The sequence below is a fragment of the Rhinopithecus roxellana genome, chromosome 13 (assembly GCF_007565055.1).
Source record: "Rhinopithecus roxellana isolate Shanxi Qingling chromosome 13, ASM756505v1, whole genome shotgun sequence".
Lineage (NCBI taxonomy): Eukaryota > Metazoa > Chordata > Mammalia > Primates > Cercopithecidae > Rhinopithecus > Rhinopithecus roxellana.
The window spans coordinates 100,624,033-100,641,426 of record NC_044561.1 but is presented as its reverse complement, the minus strand read 5'-3'; the positions used below and the strand labels follow the sequence as shown (position 1 = coordinate 100,641,426).

The window sequence follows — 17,394 nt, the reverse complement described above, 5'->3', positions numbered from 1 at the left end:
TTTAGATCTCAAGGCTGACAAGTTAGGACTATTTCTCACTTTTACAGTCTTTCCACTCTGCTTGTAGGGAACTTAGTTTTCCATAAACTGACTTAGGTCCAAATTGTGCCACAGCTAAGAATCTAGTTATTGTACATTTAGCACATTTCATGTCATAGGAGACTGAGACTACATTTCTCTAGTGGCATTCATTCAAGATGAGTAAAACACAACAAACCATTATTGCACATGGGAATTTCATGGTCTTAAACCCCATATCCCACTTATCACCACGATTTTACCAGTCCTCCTGTAACAGTTACAGTTTTTTATTAAATCAGTATTTGATGTATATTATTGTAATTATGAAATATTCATTGCTGAGCTATAAATATAAATGGATTGTTTTTCTTTCTTGTACAGTTTTTTTTTTTTCCTGGATTTAATAATTGCCTTATTTTTTGTTTATTTAGTTTTCTGTTTAGTCAGGCCAGGCACACTGGCTAACACCTGTAATCCCAGTACTTTGGGAGGCCCAGGTGGACAGATCACTTGAGCTGAAGAGTTTGAGACCAGCCTGGGGAACATCATGAAACTCCATCTCTACAAAAAATACAAAAATTAGCTGGGCATGGGTACATGTGCTTGTAGTCCCAGCTACTCAGGAGGCTGAGGTGGGAGGATTGCTTAAGCCCAGGAGGTTGAGACTTCAGTGAGCTGTGTTCATATCACTGCACTCCAGCCTGGGTGACAAAGTGAGACCATGTCTCAACAAAGTTGTTGCTACTCAATTCTTACCATGCTCTCCAGAGCCTCTCAAAACAGCTTTCTACAAAGTGAGATTTATTAGATAATCTATTTCTTTTTTACCTCTAGAAATTCCTCCTGAGCCCTCCATTGTCTTATTCCAGTCTAGGCTTGTTGATCTCTAGGGCTACTGCACAGATATATCAGCCTGGGATTTCCCTTCTCTGTCATTCTGGGAATTCCCCTTGCTGCTGCTTCCTGACTTCCATATTGTCTTCTTTCTTGTCTCCTCTCATCATTCGGTAGATTCTTGAGAAAAGGGGTCCATGGGAGGCAAATTGCATGAGACCTTACGTGTCTAAAAATATCTTTAGGGCTGTGCATAGAATTTGAGGATTATTTTTCCCCCAGAATTTTTAAAGTATTGCCCTAACTGACACCTGCTTACTAGGTTTGGCGGATTTTACTGCTATCTTAATTCCTAATTATTTGTATGCTTTCTAGGATCTTCTCTTTATCATTGGTATCCTGAAATTTCACAGAGATGTATCTTGGTGTGGGTCTTTTTCGTTCATTATTATAGATACTTAATAGGCCCTTTGGAGCCTTGATCTTGCATTTCTGAAAATTTTCTCCCATTTCTTTGAAACCTTCTCCCCCCTTCCTTTTTTTTTCTTTTCTCAAATTCTTATTATTTGGATATTGGATGTATCCTGAATTAATTCTTTTTTTTTTTTTTGAGACGGAGTCTCACTCTGTCCCCCAGTTGGAGTGCAGTGGCGCGGTCTCGGTTCACTGCAGGCTCCACCTCCTGGGATCACGCCATTCTCCCGCCTCAGCCTCCTGAGTAGCTGGGACTACAGGCGCCCGCCACCGCGCCCGGCTGATTTTTTGTATTTTTAGTAGAGATGGGGTTTCACTGTGGTCTCGATCTCCTGACCTTGTGATCCGCCCACCTCGGCCTCCCAAAGTGCTGGGATTACAGGCGTGAGCCACCGCGCCCAGCCTAATTCTTTAATCTTTAAAATTTTTCCTTCCTGTTGATCTTTGCTTTGAGTCTTTTTCTCCTTTTAAAAATAAAGGCCAGATAGGCACAGTGGCTTACACCTGTAATTCCAGCATGTTGGGAGGCTGAGGCAGGAGGATCACTTGAGCCCAGGAGTTTGAGACCAGGCTAAGCATCATAGCAAAACCTCATCTCTACAAATGATTTAGAAATTAGCAGGGCCTAATGACTCATGCCTGTGGTCCCAGCTACTTAGGGCTGAGGCAGGAGGATTACTTGAGTCCTGGCAGTTGAGGCTGCAGTGAGCCGTGATTGCACTACTGTACTCCAGTCTGGGTAACAGAGGGAGACCTCATCTCAAAAATAAGTAGGCCGGGTGGCTCACTCCTGTAATCCCAGCACTTTAGGAGTCCAAGGTGGATGGATCACTTGAGGCCAGGAGCTCAAGACCAGCCTAGCCAATATGGCAAAACCCTCTACCTACTAAAAATAAAAAAAATTAGTCAAACTTGTTGGCACATACTTGTAATCCCAGCTGTTTGGGAGGCTGACATGAGAATTGCTTCAACCTGCGAGGTGGAGGTTGTAGTGAGTCAAGTCCTTGCACTACAGCCTGGGGAACAGAGTGAGACTGGAGACTCTTATCTCAAAAAAAAAAAAAAAAAAAAAAATCAGTGACAAGTAAAAAAGTAGAATACCTTTTTTTACATTTTTTTTATTTTTTTGAGACAGTCTCACCGTGTCACCCAGGCTGGAGTGCAATGGCGCAATCTCGGCACACTGCAAACTCTGCCTCCTGGGTTCAAACGATTCTCCTGCCTCAGCCTCCTGGGTAGCTGGGATTACAGATGCCCACCACCACGCCCAGCTATTTTTTGTATTTTTATTAGAGACAGTGTTTCACCATGTTGGCCACGCTGGTCTCGAACTCCTGACCTTATGATCCGCCCACCTCAGCCTCCCAAAGTGCTGGTATTACAGGTGTGAGCTGCTGCGCCCAGCCTAGAATACCTTTTGAAAATAAATCAATAATAAAATCCTTAAAAAAAAAAAAGGCATATATATTCATTTTTTCCATTTATAATATAAGTAATAAATATGCTGAGTTGATTTCTGCATATTGCTTTTTCAGGTAGCCTGTCATACTTGTTCTTTGTTTTGGTAAACAGCTGCTGTATTGAAGGATATACCTTAATATATTTATCCAGTTTCCCCTATAAATGGACATGAAGATTGTTTTCAGAGTATTCTTATAAACAATACAGTTTGTCATTTCAGACACATATAAGAATATTAGTAGAATAAATTATTTTAAGTGTGCATTTATAAATATATGGATATAGCCACAATTCCCTCTGCTAGGAAGTATATTCCTATTAACAGTATGTCCAAGTGCCTGTTTTTCTAAACTCTCTTCAGTGTGGTGAATTATTAAACTTCTTCTGGATCTCTGCCAATCTGACAGGTGAAAAATAACATCTCAATATAACTTTAATTTGCATTTTTCTGAGATTGAGCAACTTTGTGTAATTTAAAAGATCATTTAAATGTATTTTTCTGAGCATTCTTTGTTGATATTCTTTACCCATTTTTGTTAGGGTGTCAAGGTTTCCTGACTCGTTTGTAGATGTTCTTTGTACATTTGGGAAATGAGTCCTTTGTCTATGGTAAAACTGCAAATATTGTTCCCTAGGTGGTCATCTAGATTTTCTGCATTGCAGAAGATACCGTTAGCTATTTTTAATTTTTTTAATTTAAATATTTCTCAGTTTATTTTAAGTTTTCTAGGAGTTGGGTCATATTTAGGAAGGTTTTCCTTACTCCAAGATTATAAAAATAATTTTCTTCTGGACTTCTATGGTTTCACGCACGCACGTGTGTGTGTGTGTGTGTGTGTGTGTACACGCACTTAGGTCTATCTCGAATTTATTCTGATGCAGAGTGTGAGCTATGGATCTGTTTTTCCCCAAATATCTAACTTGTCCCAATACCCCTTAATAATTTATTTTTCCTCATTGATTTGAAATGCCACCCATTTTATATATTGAATTCAGATATTTATTTACCTCTTCATACTTATTTGAGTATTTGGGAACATTCATTTTATTTTCTATTAATCTTTTCCTCTGTCCATGTGCAAAGCCCCACTGTCTCAATAATTGTAACTTTGTAAAGTATTTAATATCTGGTAGAATGAGTCATTCCTTGTTAATTTTATTTTTCAGAATTTTATTAGCAATTGTTACTATAAACATTAGAATCAACTTGTCCAGCAGGAAAAAAAGTGTGTATTGATCATGTTAAATATGTAGATTAACAGAGAAAATGGCATCTTAAAGATGTTGAGTCTAACTATCCAAGAATGCAATATATTCCATTTTCTGAAGTCTGTGTTTTTTTTTTTAATCTTCTGTTTTTGTTATTATAAATGGAGCATTTTCTTCTATCATATCTTCTGACTGGCTGCTGTTGGGGATATGAAGGCTACTGATTTTTGTAGAGACATTTTGTGCTGGCCACCTTAAACTCTGTTAGTGTTGGAAGTAATTTTCTTCATTAATTATTATGGCTTCAGGTCATCTCATCTGCATATATCTTCCAAATTTGTAGAATTTTCTTTTTCTTCTGTTTAATTGCATTGATGAATACCTCCAGAACAAAGTTAAGCAGCTGGTAAATGCAGACAGCATTCTCTTGTATCTGACACTAAGGAGGACACTTTCAGTGGTTCTTCATTATGCATGGTACTGACTCTTGAGTTGAGATAAACATATTTTATTGTGTTCAGGATTTAATGAGCATTTATGTCAGGAATGGATGTTAAATTTTGCCAGTTGCCTGTTCAGGATCAATGAGCAAGATCTGAATGATTTTTTTCTCTTTTGGTCTGTTTCTGTAGTGGATTCTGTTCCTTGGTTGGTTGGTTGGTTGGTTGGTTGGTTGGTTGGTTGGTTGGTTTTGAGATGGAGTCTGTCGCCAGGCTGGAGTGCAGTGGTGCAATCTCAGCTCACTGCAACCTCCACCTTGCGGGTTCAAGTGATTCCCTTGCCTCAGCCTCCTGAGTAGCTGGGACTACAGGCTTACACCATCACACCTGGCTAATTTTTTGTATGTTAGTAGAGATGAGGTTTCACTGTGTTGGCCAACCTGGTCTCGAACTCCTGACCCCGTAATCCACCTGCCTCGGCCTCCCAAAGTGCTGGGATTATAGGCGTGAGCCTCCACACCTGGCCGGTTTTTATTTATTTATTTTTTAGAGACAGAGTCTTGCTCTGAATTAATTATTTAATCTTCTTAATTTTTCTTTCCTGTTGACCTTTGCTTTGCTTTAAGTCTTTTCCTTTGAGTCATCCAGGCTGGAGTACAGTGGCACGATCATGGCTCACTGTAACCTTGAACTCCCAGACTTAAGCAGACCCCACCTCAGACGTCTGAGTAGCTAAGGACTATAGGCACATGTCACCACGTCCAGCTAGTTTTTAAATTTTCTCAGAGACAGGGACTCACTGTGATGCCCCGACTGGTCATAAACTCCTGGCCTCAAACAGTCCTCAGCCTCAGCCTCCCAAAGCACTGGGATTATAGGCGTGAGCCAAGGCTGCCCAACCATATTGTATCATTCCTGTAACAAGCTGTTGCAGTCTGTTTGATATTATTTCTGTTTTCCTTTTCTTTCATTTAGAATTTTCTGTCTAAATATTCACAAATTATCTCCAAATGCGATTGGTCTATGTTTTTCCTTTGTGTGTGTATTCTTTTTGATAAGTTTTAATTTTTAGTGTTTTGCTTTGCTACATGGAAAGGATTTAAGTTTACACTAAAAAATACTCTTTTTTTTTTTTTAAGACAGGGTCTCACTGTTGCCCAGTGCTGGAGTGCAGTGGCATGATCTTGGCTCATTGCGGCCTCCACCTCCTGGGCTCAGGTGTTCCTTTCACCTCAGCCTCCCGAGTAGCTGGGATTACAGGCGTGTTCCACCATGCCCAGCTAATTTTGGTATTTTTTTGTAGAGATGGGGTTTTGCCATGTTGCCCAGGCTGGTCTCGAACTCCTGGGCTCACGTGATCCTCCTGTCTTAGCCTCTCAAAGTGCTAGGATTACAGGTGTGAGCCACTACATCTGGCCATTTCATTCATGTTTTCAAATATATTTGAATGAGGAAAAGTTCTCCCTTGTGGTTATTTATTATAATAGCCTACAGAGCTATTAATTTTTAGATTTTGTTTATTTTATGTCTCCTTTTTTTTTTGTTTAGGCTGAATAACCATTTATTTCATAGGTTTGTTACCTTTTTTCTTCCGAAGAACTTGCTATTGTGCATTTATAGTCCTTTTATTTTTAAGTTTTCTATTTCATTGATTTTTACTTTCTTTCTACCTTCTTTAGATTTATTTCGTGCTTTTTCTATCTTCTTGAATTGAATGTGCTTTATTTAATTTCATTCTTTCCTGTTAATTTTGCACAAGCACAGCTTTAGCCACATCCCATAGGTATTTCTATAGGTAGTTGTTTTAGGATGCGCTATAAGTTGCTCTGACAAGGATACCAAAATTCAGTGACTTAAATAAGACCCAAGTGTCTTTCTCTCCCTAGTTACATTCCAGAGGTGGGCAGGGCCTTCGTTTCAGTAGGGACCAAATTCTTTTCCTCTTGTGGAACTGCCATCCTAACAGTATTCCCCTTATCTGTTTGGTTAGCGATAGTTCTCACCATTGGATTCTAGTTCCAACCACTGCGAAGGAAGAACAAAGGGAATAGAGGGCATTTCTTTTCCAAAAGATGTGATCTGGAAGTTACATTGCTTTAGCTCACATCCCGTTGGCTAGAATTCATCACATTACTACATCTAGCACAAAGGAGTCTCAAATATAGTCTCTGGCAGGAGAGCTGGGATTACAGGTGTGAGCCACCGCACCCAGCCATCTGTTTGATTTTTGAGATGGAGTCTCACTGTGTCACCCATTCTGTAGTGCAGTGGTGCAATCTCGGGTCACTGCAACCTCTACCTCCCAGGTTTAAGCAATTCTCATGCCTCAGCCTCCCAAACTGCTGGGATTAAAGACGTGAGCCACTGTGCCTGACCCATTTTGGTTTTGATTTTTTTTTTTTTTCTTTGAAATAGAGTCTTGCTCTGTCATCTAGGCTGGAGTGCAGTGGCATGATCTCAGCTCACTGCAATCTCCCCCTCCTGGGTTCAAGTGATTCTCGTGCCTCAGCCTCCCAAGTAGCTGGGATTATAGGCACCCGCCACCACGCCCAGCTAATTTGTTTTGTATTTTTAGTAGAGACGGGGTTTCACCATGTTGGCCAGGCTGGTCTCTAACTCCTGACCTCAGGTGATCCACCACACCAGGCCTCATTTTGGTTTTGATTTTTATTTTCAAGTGTTTTCTTACTTTGTCAATTTCTAATTTTATTGCATTGGGACAAAAGAATATTGTACTGTTTCTACTGATGGAGTTTATAAGGGCTGTGGATATTTCACTAGCCTTTGAAAAGAAGGTTTTCTCTGTTAGTGTGTAGAGTTTGGTATATACCAATTAGATTTCATTACTTATCATTTTGGTCTTTTATATCCTTACTTAATTTTGCCCTCTTGAATTTTAATATAGCAAAAGACATAAAGTCCTCTAATAACATGTGTTCTCTTTGCATTCTTGTACTTTTTATGAATATTGATGCTGCACTATTTATGTACCCAGGGAGAAGGCCAGACCACTGTCTGAAGTTTAGTGAGTCTAGGCAGTCTTGTTTCCCAGTTGTTGGAGGATGCCTTATGGAGAAAAGCATTCCTAATCCTGGAACTTGTTTTGTTGTACTCTAAATTGAATTGTAATGTGTTTCTTTAACCTGAATGAATGTTTCTATTTTTTACTTATTACACAGGTAATTCTGACTCGAAGGACAGAAGAGGTGAGCTGCTCACCTTGTATCTGTTGTTGCTTTTACATAGTGTACAGTATTCATCTATTTCCTCTGCTCATAGTCTGTAGTAACCGTGTGCATCTGTGGCTGTGTTGTTTGTTTACTTTCCCTTAAGTTATTTCCGTGTTAATCTCTAGAGAAGAGAAATGGAAACAAGTACTGTATTCAGTATGCTTTTTAATATAGACTATGGATTCTAACAGCTTCTGATATGTTTTAACAAGTAACAAAATATATCTTACTTTGTCATGTCACCTTGTTAACATTACTTTTTGGTGATACTAGGTCATAATTTCTATACCATGAGTTACTTCTGATTTCTAGGCCACAGTTCCCTTTAAACATTCTTTGTGTTGTTTTTCCCCTGGTCTATAAAATATCAACCTTTTGTGGCTTTATATGGATTTTAAGGATTTTCAGCCCTTTAATGTAAAGTCTCTATGGCCTGAGATGTTGTATCTGTGATTTAAGCTGGACTACTGAGTCCCTGGTCACTAGAGAGTAGGTGTTTGTCTGCAGAAGTGTGGCACATTTTGCCTAGAATGACAGTAAGGCTGCTATCAAAGAGCATGAGCGAAAGAGAAAGAGATCATGTAACATTCTAAGAAGTGATTATTACATTTGAATTTTTAAAATGTTACTGTTTGAAGCAGTATTTTTATCATAATTTTCTATTTTATCAAATCAGACTTGAGTTTTTGTCTGATTCCATTATTTAACCATACACAATTTTCCCTGTGTAATTAAGTAATGGAACACTGGGAGGCGTATGAAGTCCCACTAAGTAGGGAGCATTTGAGTCAGAAAAGTGGGTACTCTGATCCTTTATGTGATGTCCATCTGCCATTGTATAACACTTCACTATTTATACATAGTGAAGTGTTACCATACTGTGTATAGATTTCCCTCACTTTTCCAGATCTCACTTTCCTAAACTTGAGAACTAAATATTGGATTAATACAGTGTCTTTGCTATTCAGATTCACTTGCCAGATTCTATCAAATGTAGACTTAAATAGGTTTTTTTGTGGTAGATATTTATATGCTCCCTAAAACTGCTCTTTTAACCAGCCTTACAATAAAGTCTGAAGTCAAAGTGGTAGGCTTCAAGATGAAACATAAGATCTGTTGACTCCTTCCTCTATTTAGTATATATTTTCATAATATTCAGCCTTTTCTTGCCCCAGATACCATACCTGTTTTACCTACCTAATTAAGTAGTTTCCATGTTGTGATTAAAAAAATAAAATTACGTTAGTTACCTAGATTGTTGCTAATTGTGACATATGTAAAGACTATTAATGTAATAAATCTCCTTTCTTAAGTCAAAAAATAATTTTGTATAATTCCAGTCAGGTAACTGAAAATGCATCGGTATTCTCAGCAGTCTCTAAAGTCCCAAAATCTAATGATAATTTTACCAGAACAGATCTTTAGAAGTATTGCTATAAATTTGGATATCACATTCTAATTTTAAGCCAAATGCTTTTTGATAAATAAGCCAGCTGTTTGGAAATATTTGTGTTACAATGGGTTTGATAAGCAGTTATGTCTTATGGAGATTAATTAGGGGCTACATGTTTTTATGCACTGGTCTTTGGGGTGCTTTTGAACAGTAGGGTCTGATGTTTTAATTGTCAAAACAAAAAGAAATGAGAGGAAGGGCAACTTTTCTTCCTCTTCTGAAGTCCAGGAAACTGGTTATTTTCTCATGTATATTATTTTTAAAATGTATTCCAGCCAGGTGCAGTGGCTCACGCCTGTAATCCCAGCACTTTGGGAGGCCGAGGCGGGTGGGTGGATCACAAGGTCAGGAGTTAAAGACCAGCCTGACCAATGTGGTGAAACTCCGTCTCTACTAAAAATACAAAAATTAGCCAGGCATGGTGGTGTGCGCCTGTAATCCCAGCTACCTGGGAGGCTGAGGCAGGAGAATTGCTTGAACCTGGGAGGCGGAGGTTGCAGTGAGCCAAGATTGCGCCACTGCACTCCAGCTCTGGGTGACAGAGCAAGACTCTGTCTCAAAAAAAAAAAAAAAAAATTCAGCATCTTAATATTTGTAAAGAAGTAGTCCTCGAGCTACTACTTAAGTCTAGAAAGAGTTGACATTCTTGTTTTAAGAGTGTTAGGGGCGAGGCGTGGTGGCTCAAGCCTGTAATCCCAGCACTTTGGGAGGCCGAGACGGGCGGATCACGAGGTCAGGAGATCGAGACCATCCTGGCTAACACGGTGAAACCCCGACTCTACTAAAAAAAATAGAAAAAACTAGCCGGGCGAGGTGGCGGGCGCCTGTAGTCCCAGCTACTCGGGAGGCTGAGGCAGGAGAATGGCATGAACCCGGGAGGCGGAGCTTGCAGTGAGCTGAGATCTGGCCACTGCACTCCAGTCCGGGCGACAGAGCGAGACTTCGCCTCAAAAAAAAAAAAAAAAAAAAAGAGTGTTAGGGCAGTTTGGGAGGCTGAGGCAGGTGGATCGTTTGAGCCCAGGAATTCCAGACCAGCCTGAGCAATATGAGGAAACCTTGTCTCTACTGAAAATACAAAAATTAGCCAGGCATGGTGGTATGTACCTGTAATCCCAGCCACTTGGGACGCTGAGGTGGGAGGATCACCTGAGCCCAGGAAATGGAGGTTGCAGTGAGCCAAGATTGCGTGACTGTACTCTAGCCTGGGCAACAGAGTGAGACTCTGTCTCAAAAGAAAAAAAAAGGGTGGGGATTATCATAGTGCCATTATTATTATGAGTTTATGATGGCTTTCTCTAAGTACCTTTTACATTCAGTGCCTTTTAGGCATCAAGGATTCCAGAAAAAAAATATATTAAAAAAAATATATATATATATATATGCGTATGCTTCCCTGTCTCAGGGAGGAAATACATGAACATCAGGAACCGAAAGCTACTCAGTTACATGCCATTGGATATATCACACAAAGTGCTGAGGGAACTCAGAAGACTCATTATATCTGGGGAGTGGAAAGGAGGCACAGAGATGAGCTTTGGGAAATTTAAATTAAAATAGCAAATGGGGAAAATGAAGACACACTAGACAGAGCACAAGCAAAGAGACATGAAAGAGCAAAGTCATATGTTTGAGCATCTGTGCGCAGTTGACATGTGTGAGGTGTGGGGAGTGGTCGGAGGTGGCCTCAACAGAATGGGTGTGGTGGTCCACTGAGTTCAGGAGTTGGAGCATCTCCTGAAGATGATGGTGAGTAAGGAAGTCACATAGTCAGATGTTGGTTTTAGAAAGATATTCCAGAGGACTTAGGAGAGGTAGATGGACAAGAGAAATTTAGGTTTCTGAATAATTTAGCTCAAAACAACAGTGATTGGGCTCAGCCCAGTTGTTAGATTCTAGAGGCAATCCAATGAATATTGCTGTTTTTAGAGCAATAGGAAACATTTAAAACAACATTACAACCTTGCCTTTGAGAGCTGATAAATACTTTGTACCAAAAAGTGTGGCAATAGGTAAATCGGCCATAGGAACTGGGGTTATAGGACTATGGCTAGTCCTTCACTGACGAGTTTCTTAGTTGACCAGCATGTGTCTGAAGTCGTTAAGTCACTCACCTGTTTACTTGTGAGCCCTTCAATTAATATGGCCCTTTGTTTTCTTGGAAAGAAGTGATAGCAAGTAGATATCTGTTGTCCCAGAACACCATTTTAGTGTTTTATCATTTTATGCTTGTTCCCTGGCCTGAATCTAGAAAGTAAAACTTTGCTAGAATGAAGTTGGGGTTGAAACAATTTCGGTTTGTAACCATACTGTCTCTGTCTCATCTACTCAGCCCTGCTTTTGTAATGTAAAAACAGCCATAGATGGTATGTAAATGAATGAACATGGCCATGTTCCAATAGCATTTTATTTACAAAAACAGGCAGCGGGCTAAATTTGGGCTATAGTTTGTCAACCCCTGTTCTAGACAAAGAACTGCCTGAGCGTAGGAAGCTGGACTGAGGTTCTCTACTAGTGTGTGAACTTGTGGATGCCAAAGCCAATCTCTTCCCTTCATGTCAGACACTTTGCAAATGTTACCTGTTTTAAATCTCCCATTACCTCTAAAAGGTGGAGGGTGCTATTCTGCCATTTCATACATCATTCTAAGAGATTATCACACTACTAGTAAGTTAGGGTAGTAGGAATTTGAACTTCAGGTCTGTCGCACCCTGAAACCCCATGCCCTGGAAATGGTTTTCTAAGGCTGGCCTGTGGTTCGTTGGTTGATTTCAACCCAGAATTTAAGAATGTTTTGAGAATACATCTAGATGTAAGGATTTTTTTTGTCAATATTACTCCACAAACTAGATTATTTATTTTGGCCTGATAACTCAGGAACTTTCTTGTATTATTTCTCTCCCTTCTTACTGGTTTCTTCTTTAGACTCTCCTGTTGCATAGGTATTGGATCTCCTGGACCTATCCAGCTCCTTTCTTTTCTGTGCTGTCATATTTTTCATCTCTGATTGCTCTGTGTTCTGGGAGCTTCCAGGACAGTTGCTCTTTCATACAACTAATTTGGTTTTCATTTATATCAGTTCTCCTATTTAGCCTTTCTTTTTTTAGAGGCAGGGCTGGGGCAGACTCGTGCTCTGTTGCCCAGGCTGAACTGCAGTGGCCTGATCACAGCTCACTGCAACCTTGACCTCTGGGACTCCAGCAGTCCTCCAGCTTCAGCCTCCCAAGTAGCTGGGACTATATAGGCATACACCACCATGCCCAGCTAATCAGGTGTTTGTTTGTTTGGTAGAGACAGACTCTACCAGAGTCTTGCTAAGTTGCCCAGGCTGGTCTCAAACTCTGGCCTCAAGCAATCCTCCCACCTTGGCCTCCCTAAGTGTTGGGTTTACAGGCATGAGCCACCATGCCTGGCCCTGTTCAGCCTTTCTATCTAGATTTTTTTCTTCCTAATCATGTTGGCATTTTTTTGTTTGTTTTTGTTTTTGTTTTGTTTTGTTTTGTTTTTTGAGACGGAGTCTCGCTCTGTCACCCAGGCTGGAGTGCAGTGGCCGGATCTCAGCTCACTGCAAGCTCTGCCTCCCGGGTTCACGCCATTCTCCTGCCTCAGCCTCCCGAGTAGCTGGGACTACAGGTGCCGGTCACCATGCCCGGCTAGTTTTTTGTATTTTTTTAGTAGAGCCAGGGTTTCACTGTGTTAGTCAGGATGGTCTCGATCTCCTGACCTCGTGATCCGCCCATCTCGGCCTCCCAAAGTGCTGGGATTACAGGCTTGAGCCACCGCGCCCGGCCGTTTTTGTTTTGTTTTGAGATGAGTTTCGCTCTTGTTGCCCAAGCTGGTGTGCAATGGCGCGATCTCGGCTCACCACAACCTCCGCCTCCTGGGTTCAAGCGATTCTCCTGCCTTCGTCGCCCGAGTTGCTGGGATTACAAGCATGCGCCACCACGCCTGACTAATTTTGTATTTTTAGTATAGATGGGTTTTCTCCATGTTGGTCGGGCTGGTCTCAAACTCCTGACCTCAGTTGATCTGCCCACCTCGGCCTCCCAAAGTGCTGGGATTACAGGGTGAGCCACCGCGTCCAGCCAGTTTTTAAGAACTCTTTCTTACTACTCAGATTACTCCTTTTTAAATAGTGGCCTTTACAAAATATCAGTGTAGGCTGGGCACAGTGGCTCAAGCCTATAATCCCAGCATTTTGGGAGGCTGAGGCAGGCTGATCACCTGAAGTCAGGAGTTCAAGACCAGGCTGGCCAACATAGTGAAACCCTGTCTCTACTGAAAATACAAAACTTAGCCAGGCATGGTGGCATGCGCCTGCAGTCCCACCTACTAGGGAGGCTAAGGTGGAAGGATCGCTTGAACCGGGAGGCCATTGCAGTGAACCGAGATCACGCCACTGCACTTCAGCCTGGGTGACAGAGTGAGACTCCGTCTCGAGAAAAAAAAAAAAAAAGGCAATGTAGCAGTGGCTCACACCTGTAATTGTAGCAATTTGGGAGGCCAAGGCAAGAGGATCACTTGAGACCAAGAGTTCAAGACCAGCCTGGGCAACAACAAGACCCCCCCCATCTCTACAAAAAATTTAAGAAAAAAAAATTTTTTTAAATCAATATGGCATCCTGTTGCACAAATTGCAGTGTATTTTAAAAGGTTTATTCTTCTGTTGTCACCTCCATTTCCCAGGGTTACCATTGCTCTGTTTGAGCTATGCCCTGGACCATTGAGTGGCCTAGACTGTGCTCACAATAGGTGTCCCTTCATCCCTTCAGAAGACAAACAGGGACATATATCCTAAACCAGGGAGGGTTCAGTGATGGCTCGGGAAAATCGGGACAGGGTGCAGTTACCCTCTAGGTGAGCTGCCGTTTTCTTTTTCCTTTCCTCTCTTGTGGTTGCCTAGAGTTAGCTTGGGCACTACTATGGTTTTTTTCTGTCTTCAGTCCCCAGGAAACTTTCTGTGGACCCAGTATACTTAACAATCACATGCAGTGTAGACCTGCTCTGGTGCCAATTCTAACCAAACCAAAAAAAAAGCATTTATCAGACACTCAGGGAAATTCAAGCAGTAACTGAATAATATTAGATGATACTAAGGAATTAGTGTTACTTTTTAAATTGGATAACAGTATTATGTTTATGTTAAGAATCTTTATCTCTTAGTGATACATACCTAAGTAATTAACATTTGAAATGATAGGTCTCAGATTTGCTTTAAAAGAATTCAGTTAGAATGGGGTGGGTATAGACCAGTGGTTCCTTACTGGGGGCTATTTCCCCCACAAAGGCATTTAGATACTTTTGGTCATCAAAATTGGGAGTTTGCTACTGACATCTAATAATTAGAGGCCAGGGATATTGTTAAATGTCCTACAGTGCACACGACAGACCCACATAACAGAGAATTATCTAGCCCAAAATGTCATTAGTGTGACATTGAGAAAATATATATGCAGCATTTATTTTGTAAAAAAAGAAGCCCTTACCAGTCTCTGTGACAAACTCTCTACTCTGTGTAGAGCACTATTTTTCCAGCTGAGTCTAGATGGGAAGCCCCACTTATCATTTGGTCTGTGGGTGTACTGGTGCTGGGTTGGCAGGCCTTTGCTTAAGTACCATCCTGGTACCTGAAGGTCCACTTTCAACCCCAGTCCCAGTTCCCTCTGAGCTTGAGGTGTTTCCAGGCCCAAACTGGTAGAACTAGGACTTAGTTTTCAGCTGGAAGCTCTTTGGCTCTGTTTGATCTCTTGGGCAGTTGAGTCTCATCTCTTTTGTCTTCCAGAAATATCTCAAAGTTTCTGATCTACATATGCCACCTTTTGCTGCCTTTCAGATATGCTGTTGATTCATTAGTATTTTTATATTTCTTCTACCATGTCAGTGTGCTTTAGGGGAAGATGAAGAAGTAAATGTATAGATTTAGTCCAGTGTCTTAAGCCAAATGTGCCTAATTAGTTTCTTTCTTTCTTTTTTTTTTTTTTTTTTGAGACGGAGTCTCGCTCCTTCACCCAGGCTGGAGTGCAGTGGCACGATCTCGGCTCACTGCAAGCTCTGCCTCCCAGGTACAAGCGATTCTCCTGCCTCAGCCTCCTGAGTAGCTGGGACTACAGGTGTGTGCCACTACACCCGGCTAATTTTGTATTTTTAGTAGAGATGAGGTTTCACCATATTGGCTAGGCTGGTCTTGAATTCCTGACCTTGTGATACGCCTGCCTCGGCTTCCCAAAGTGCTGGAATGTGCCTAATTACTTTATTATAATACCTGATATACTGCCTCCTGTAGTTAGAATTTAACAAAGACGTATTTAGTGATAAATTACTATTTTTTTTGTTCTTTGGCTCAATGTAATTCATTGTTTGTCTTGTGCCTGTTATGTGTGAGACCCTGTGCTAGACTTTAGGTGTACAGTGAGAATGAAGTAGACATGTAATTCTTGCTCTTGTGGAATTTATGCAATAAAGGAGGGATGTTGATTAATCAACAACAGTCAAATATGTAATTACAAAGTGTGAGAGGAATTATCAAGGAAAATAATAAGGTCCTTGCCTTACAAAAATAGTATAAGAAATAACAGCCTTTTTTTTTTTTTTTTTTTTTTTTTTTTGAGACCGAGTCTTGCTCAGTCGCCCAGGATGGAGTGCAGTGGTGCAATCTCGACTTACTACAACCTCTGCCCCCCAGGTTCAAGCAATTCTCCTGCCTCAGCCTCCTAAGTAGCTGAGATTACAGGCACGTGCCACCATGCCTGGCTAATTTTTTTTGTAATTTCTTTTTTTTTTTTTTTTTTTTTGAGACGGAGTCTCGGTCTGTCGCCCAGACTGGAGTCAGTGGCCGGATCTCAGCTCACTGCAAGCTCCACCTCCCGGGTTTACGCCATTCTCCTGCCTCAGCCTCCCGAGTAGCTGGGACTACAGGCGCCCGCCACCTCGCCCAGCTAATTTTTTGTATTTTTTAGTAGAGACGGGGTTTCACCATGTTAGCCAAGATGGTCTCGATCTCCTGACCTCGTGATCCGCCCGTCTTGGCCTCCCAAAGTGCTGGGATTACAGGCTTGAGCCACCGCGCCCTGCTTTTTTGTGTGTTTTTAATAGAGATGGAGTTCCACCATGTTGGCCAAGCTGGTCTCGAACTCTTGACCTAATGATCTGCCCACCTCAGCCTCCCAAAGTGCTGGGATTGCAGGCATGAGCCACCGTGCCCAGCCATAACAGCTAAAATTAAGTACATATTGTGTGCTAGTTACTGTGCCAACAACTTTACATGAATGATCTAATTTAATATGCAGAATAACTTATTTCAGAAATAAGGAAACTGAAACTTATGATCCTAATTTAGTATTAGGAAGTCAGAGAAGACCTGTGTGGGAAAAGTGACACACAGAGAACCAGACAAATAGGAGATAGCCAGGCAAAGAACAGAGGGAGGCTGTGTAAAGCAGAAGGAATAACATGTTCAAAGGCCTGAGGATGAATGAATGAAAGAAAGCGTGGAAGGACAACCAGTGGCTGAAATTGAGTGAGTGAGGAAAGAGTGCAAGAGGTAGGGCAAGTAGGGGCTAGATCAAGGGGGTTGTTAGAGTCCAGGATAAAGAGACTAGATTTCATTCTAAGGCATGAGAAACTGTTGGAGAGTTTCACCTAAGATTGGTATACACCCTAAGTTGCTTTCCTAGAGATCCCTCTGCTTTGTGGAGAATGGATTGGCAGGGGCAGAGGCTTACTGTGATCCAGGTGAGAGAGGGTGGAGGTTGGGACTACACTGGTGGCAATAAAAAAAAAAAATGCAAAAAAAAAAAAAAAAGGCAGACAGATTTGAAGTTTTAGATATATCTCTAAAATATATTACTTGCAGCTGTGCTAGATATAGAAGATAAGTGTGAGGAAGAGATCAAGGGGGTTTCCACATTTCTTTCTTGAGCAACAGGGTGGATTAGAGTACTAGCTACTGAATGGTGAGGGAAAGGTTTTAAACACAGAAAGCCTGTGTTGCCTATGAAATTTGAAGTGGAGGTGGAAAATAGGCAGTTGAGAATCTGGAACTCAGAAAAGAGGTCTGACCAAGCAAAGCAACTGTGGGAATTGCTAGCATGGCATTTGTATTTACAGTCATCTCTCTGATCAGATTAACTAGATATAGAGAAAAGTGCCAAGGACAGAGCCCTGAGGAATTCCCACATTTAGAGATCTGGTGTTGGAAGAGGAACAGATAGTGAAGGAAACTGAGATGGAGCAGACGAGATAGAAGGAAAATCAGAGGAGTGCTTCATTGTGGAAA

General features: G+C 41.2%; 1 protein-coding gene across 9 annotated transcripts in view; it reads left to right on the top strand.

Moving 5' to 3' along the window:
• PTPRA (protein tyrosine phosphatase receptor type A) overlaps positions 1 to 17,394 on the top strand; it is a 161,611-nt gene that overhangs the window by 93,067 nt on the left and 51,150 nt on the right. For 5 of the 9 annotated variants that reach the window (XM_030915906.1, XM_030915907.1, XM_030915909.1 and 2 more), the window contains one exon: positions 7,619 to 7,645. The exons of the other annotated variants lie outside the window; for them this stretch is intronic. In XM_030915906.1, the coding sequence (XP_030771766.1) occupies positions 7,619 to 7,645 (27 nt within the window). The remainder of the gene's footprint in view (positions 1 to 7,618; positions 7,646 to 17,394) is intronic. 9 annotated transcript variants of the gene reach the window in all.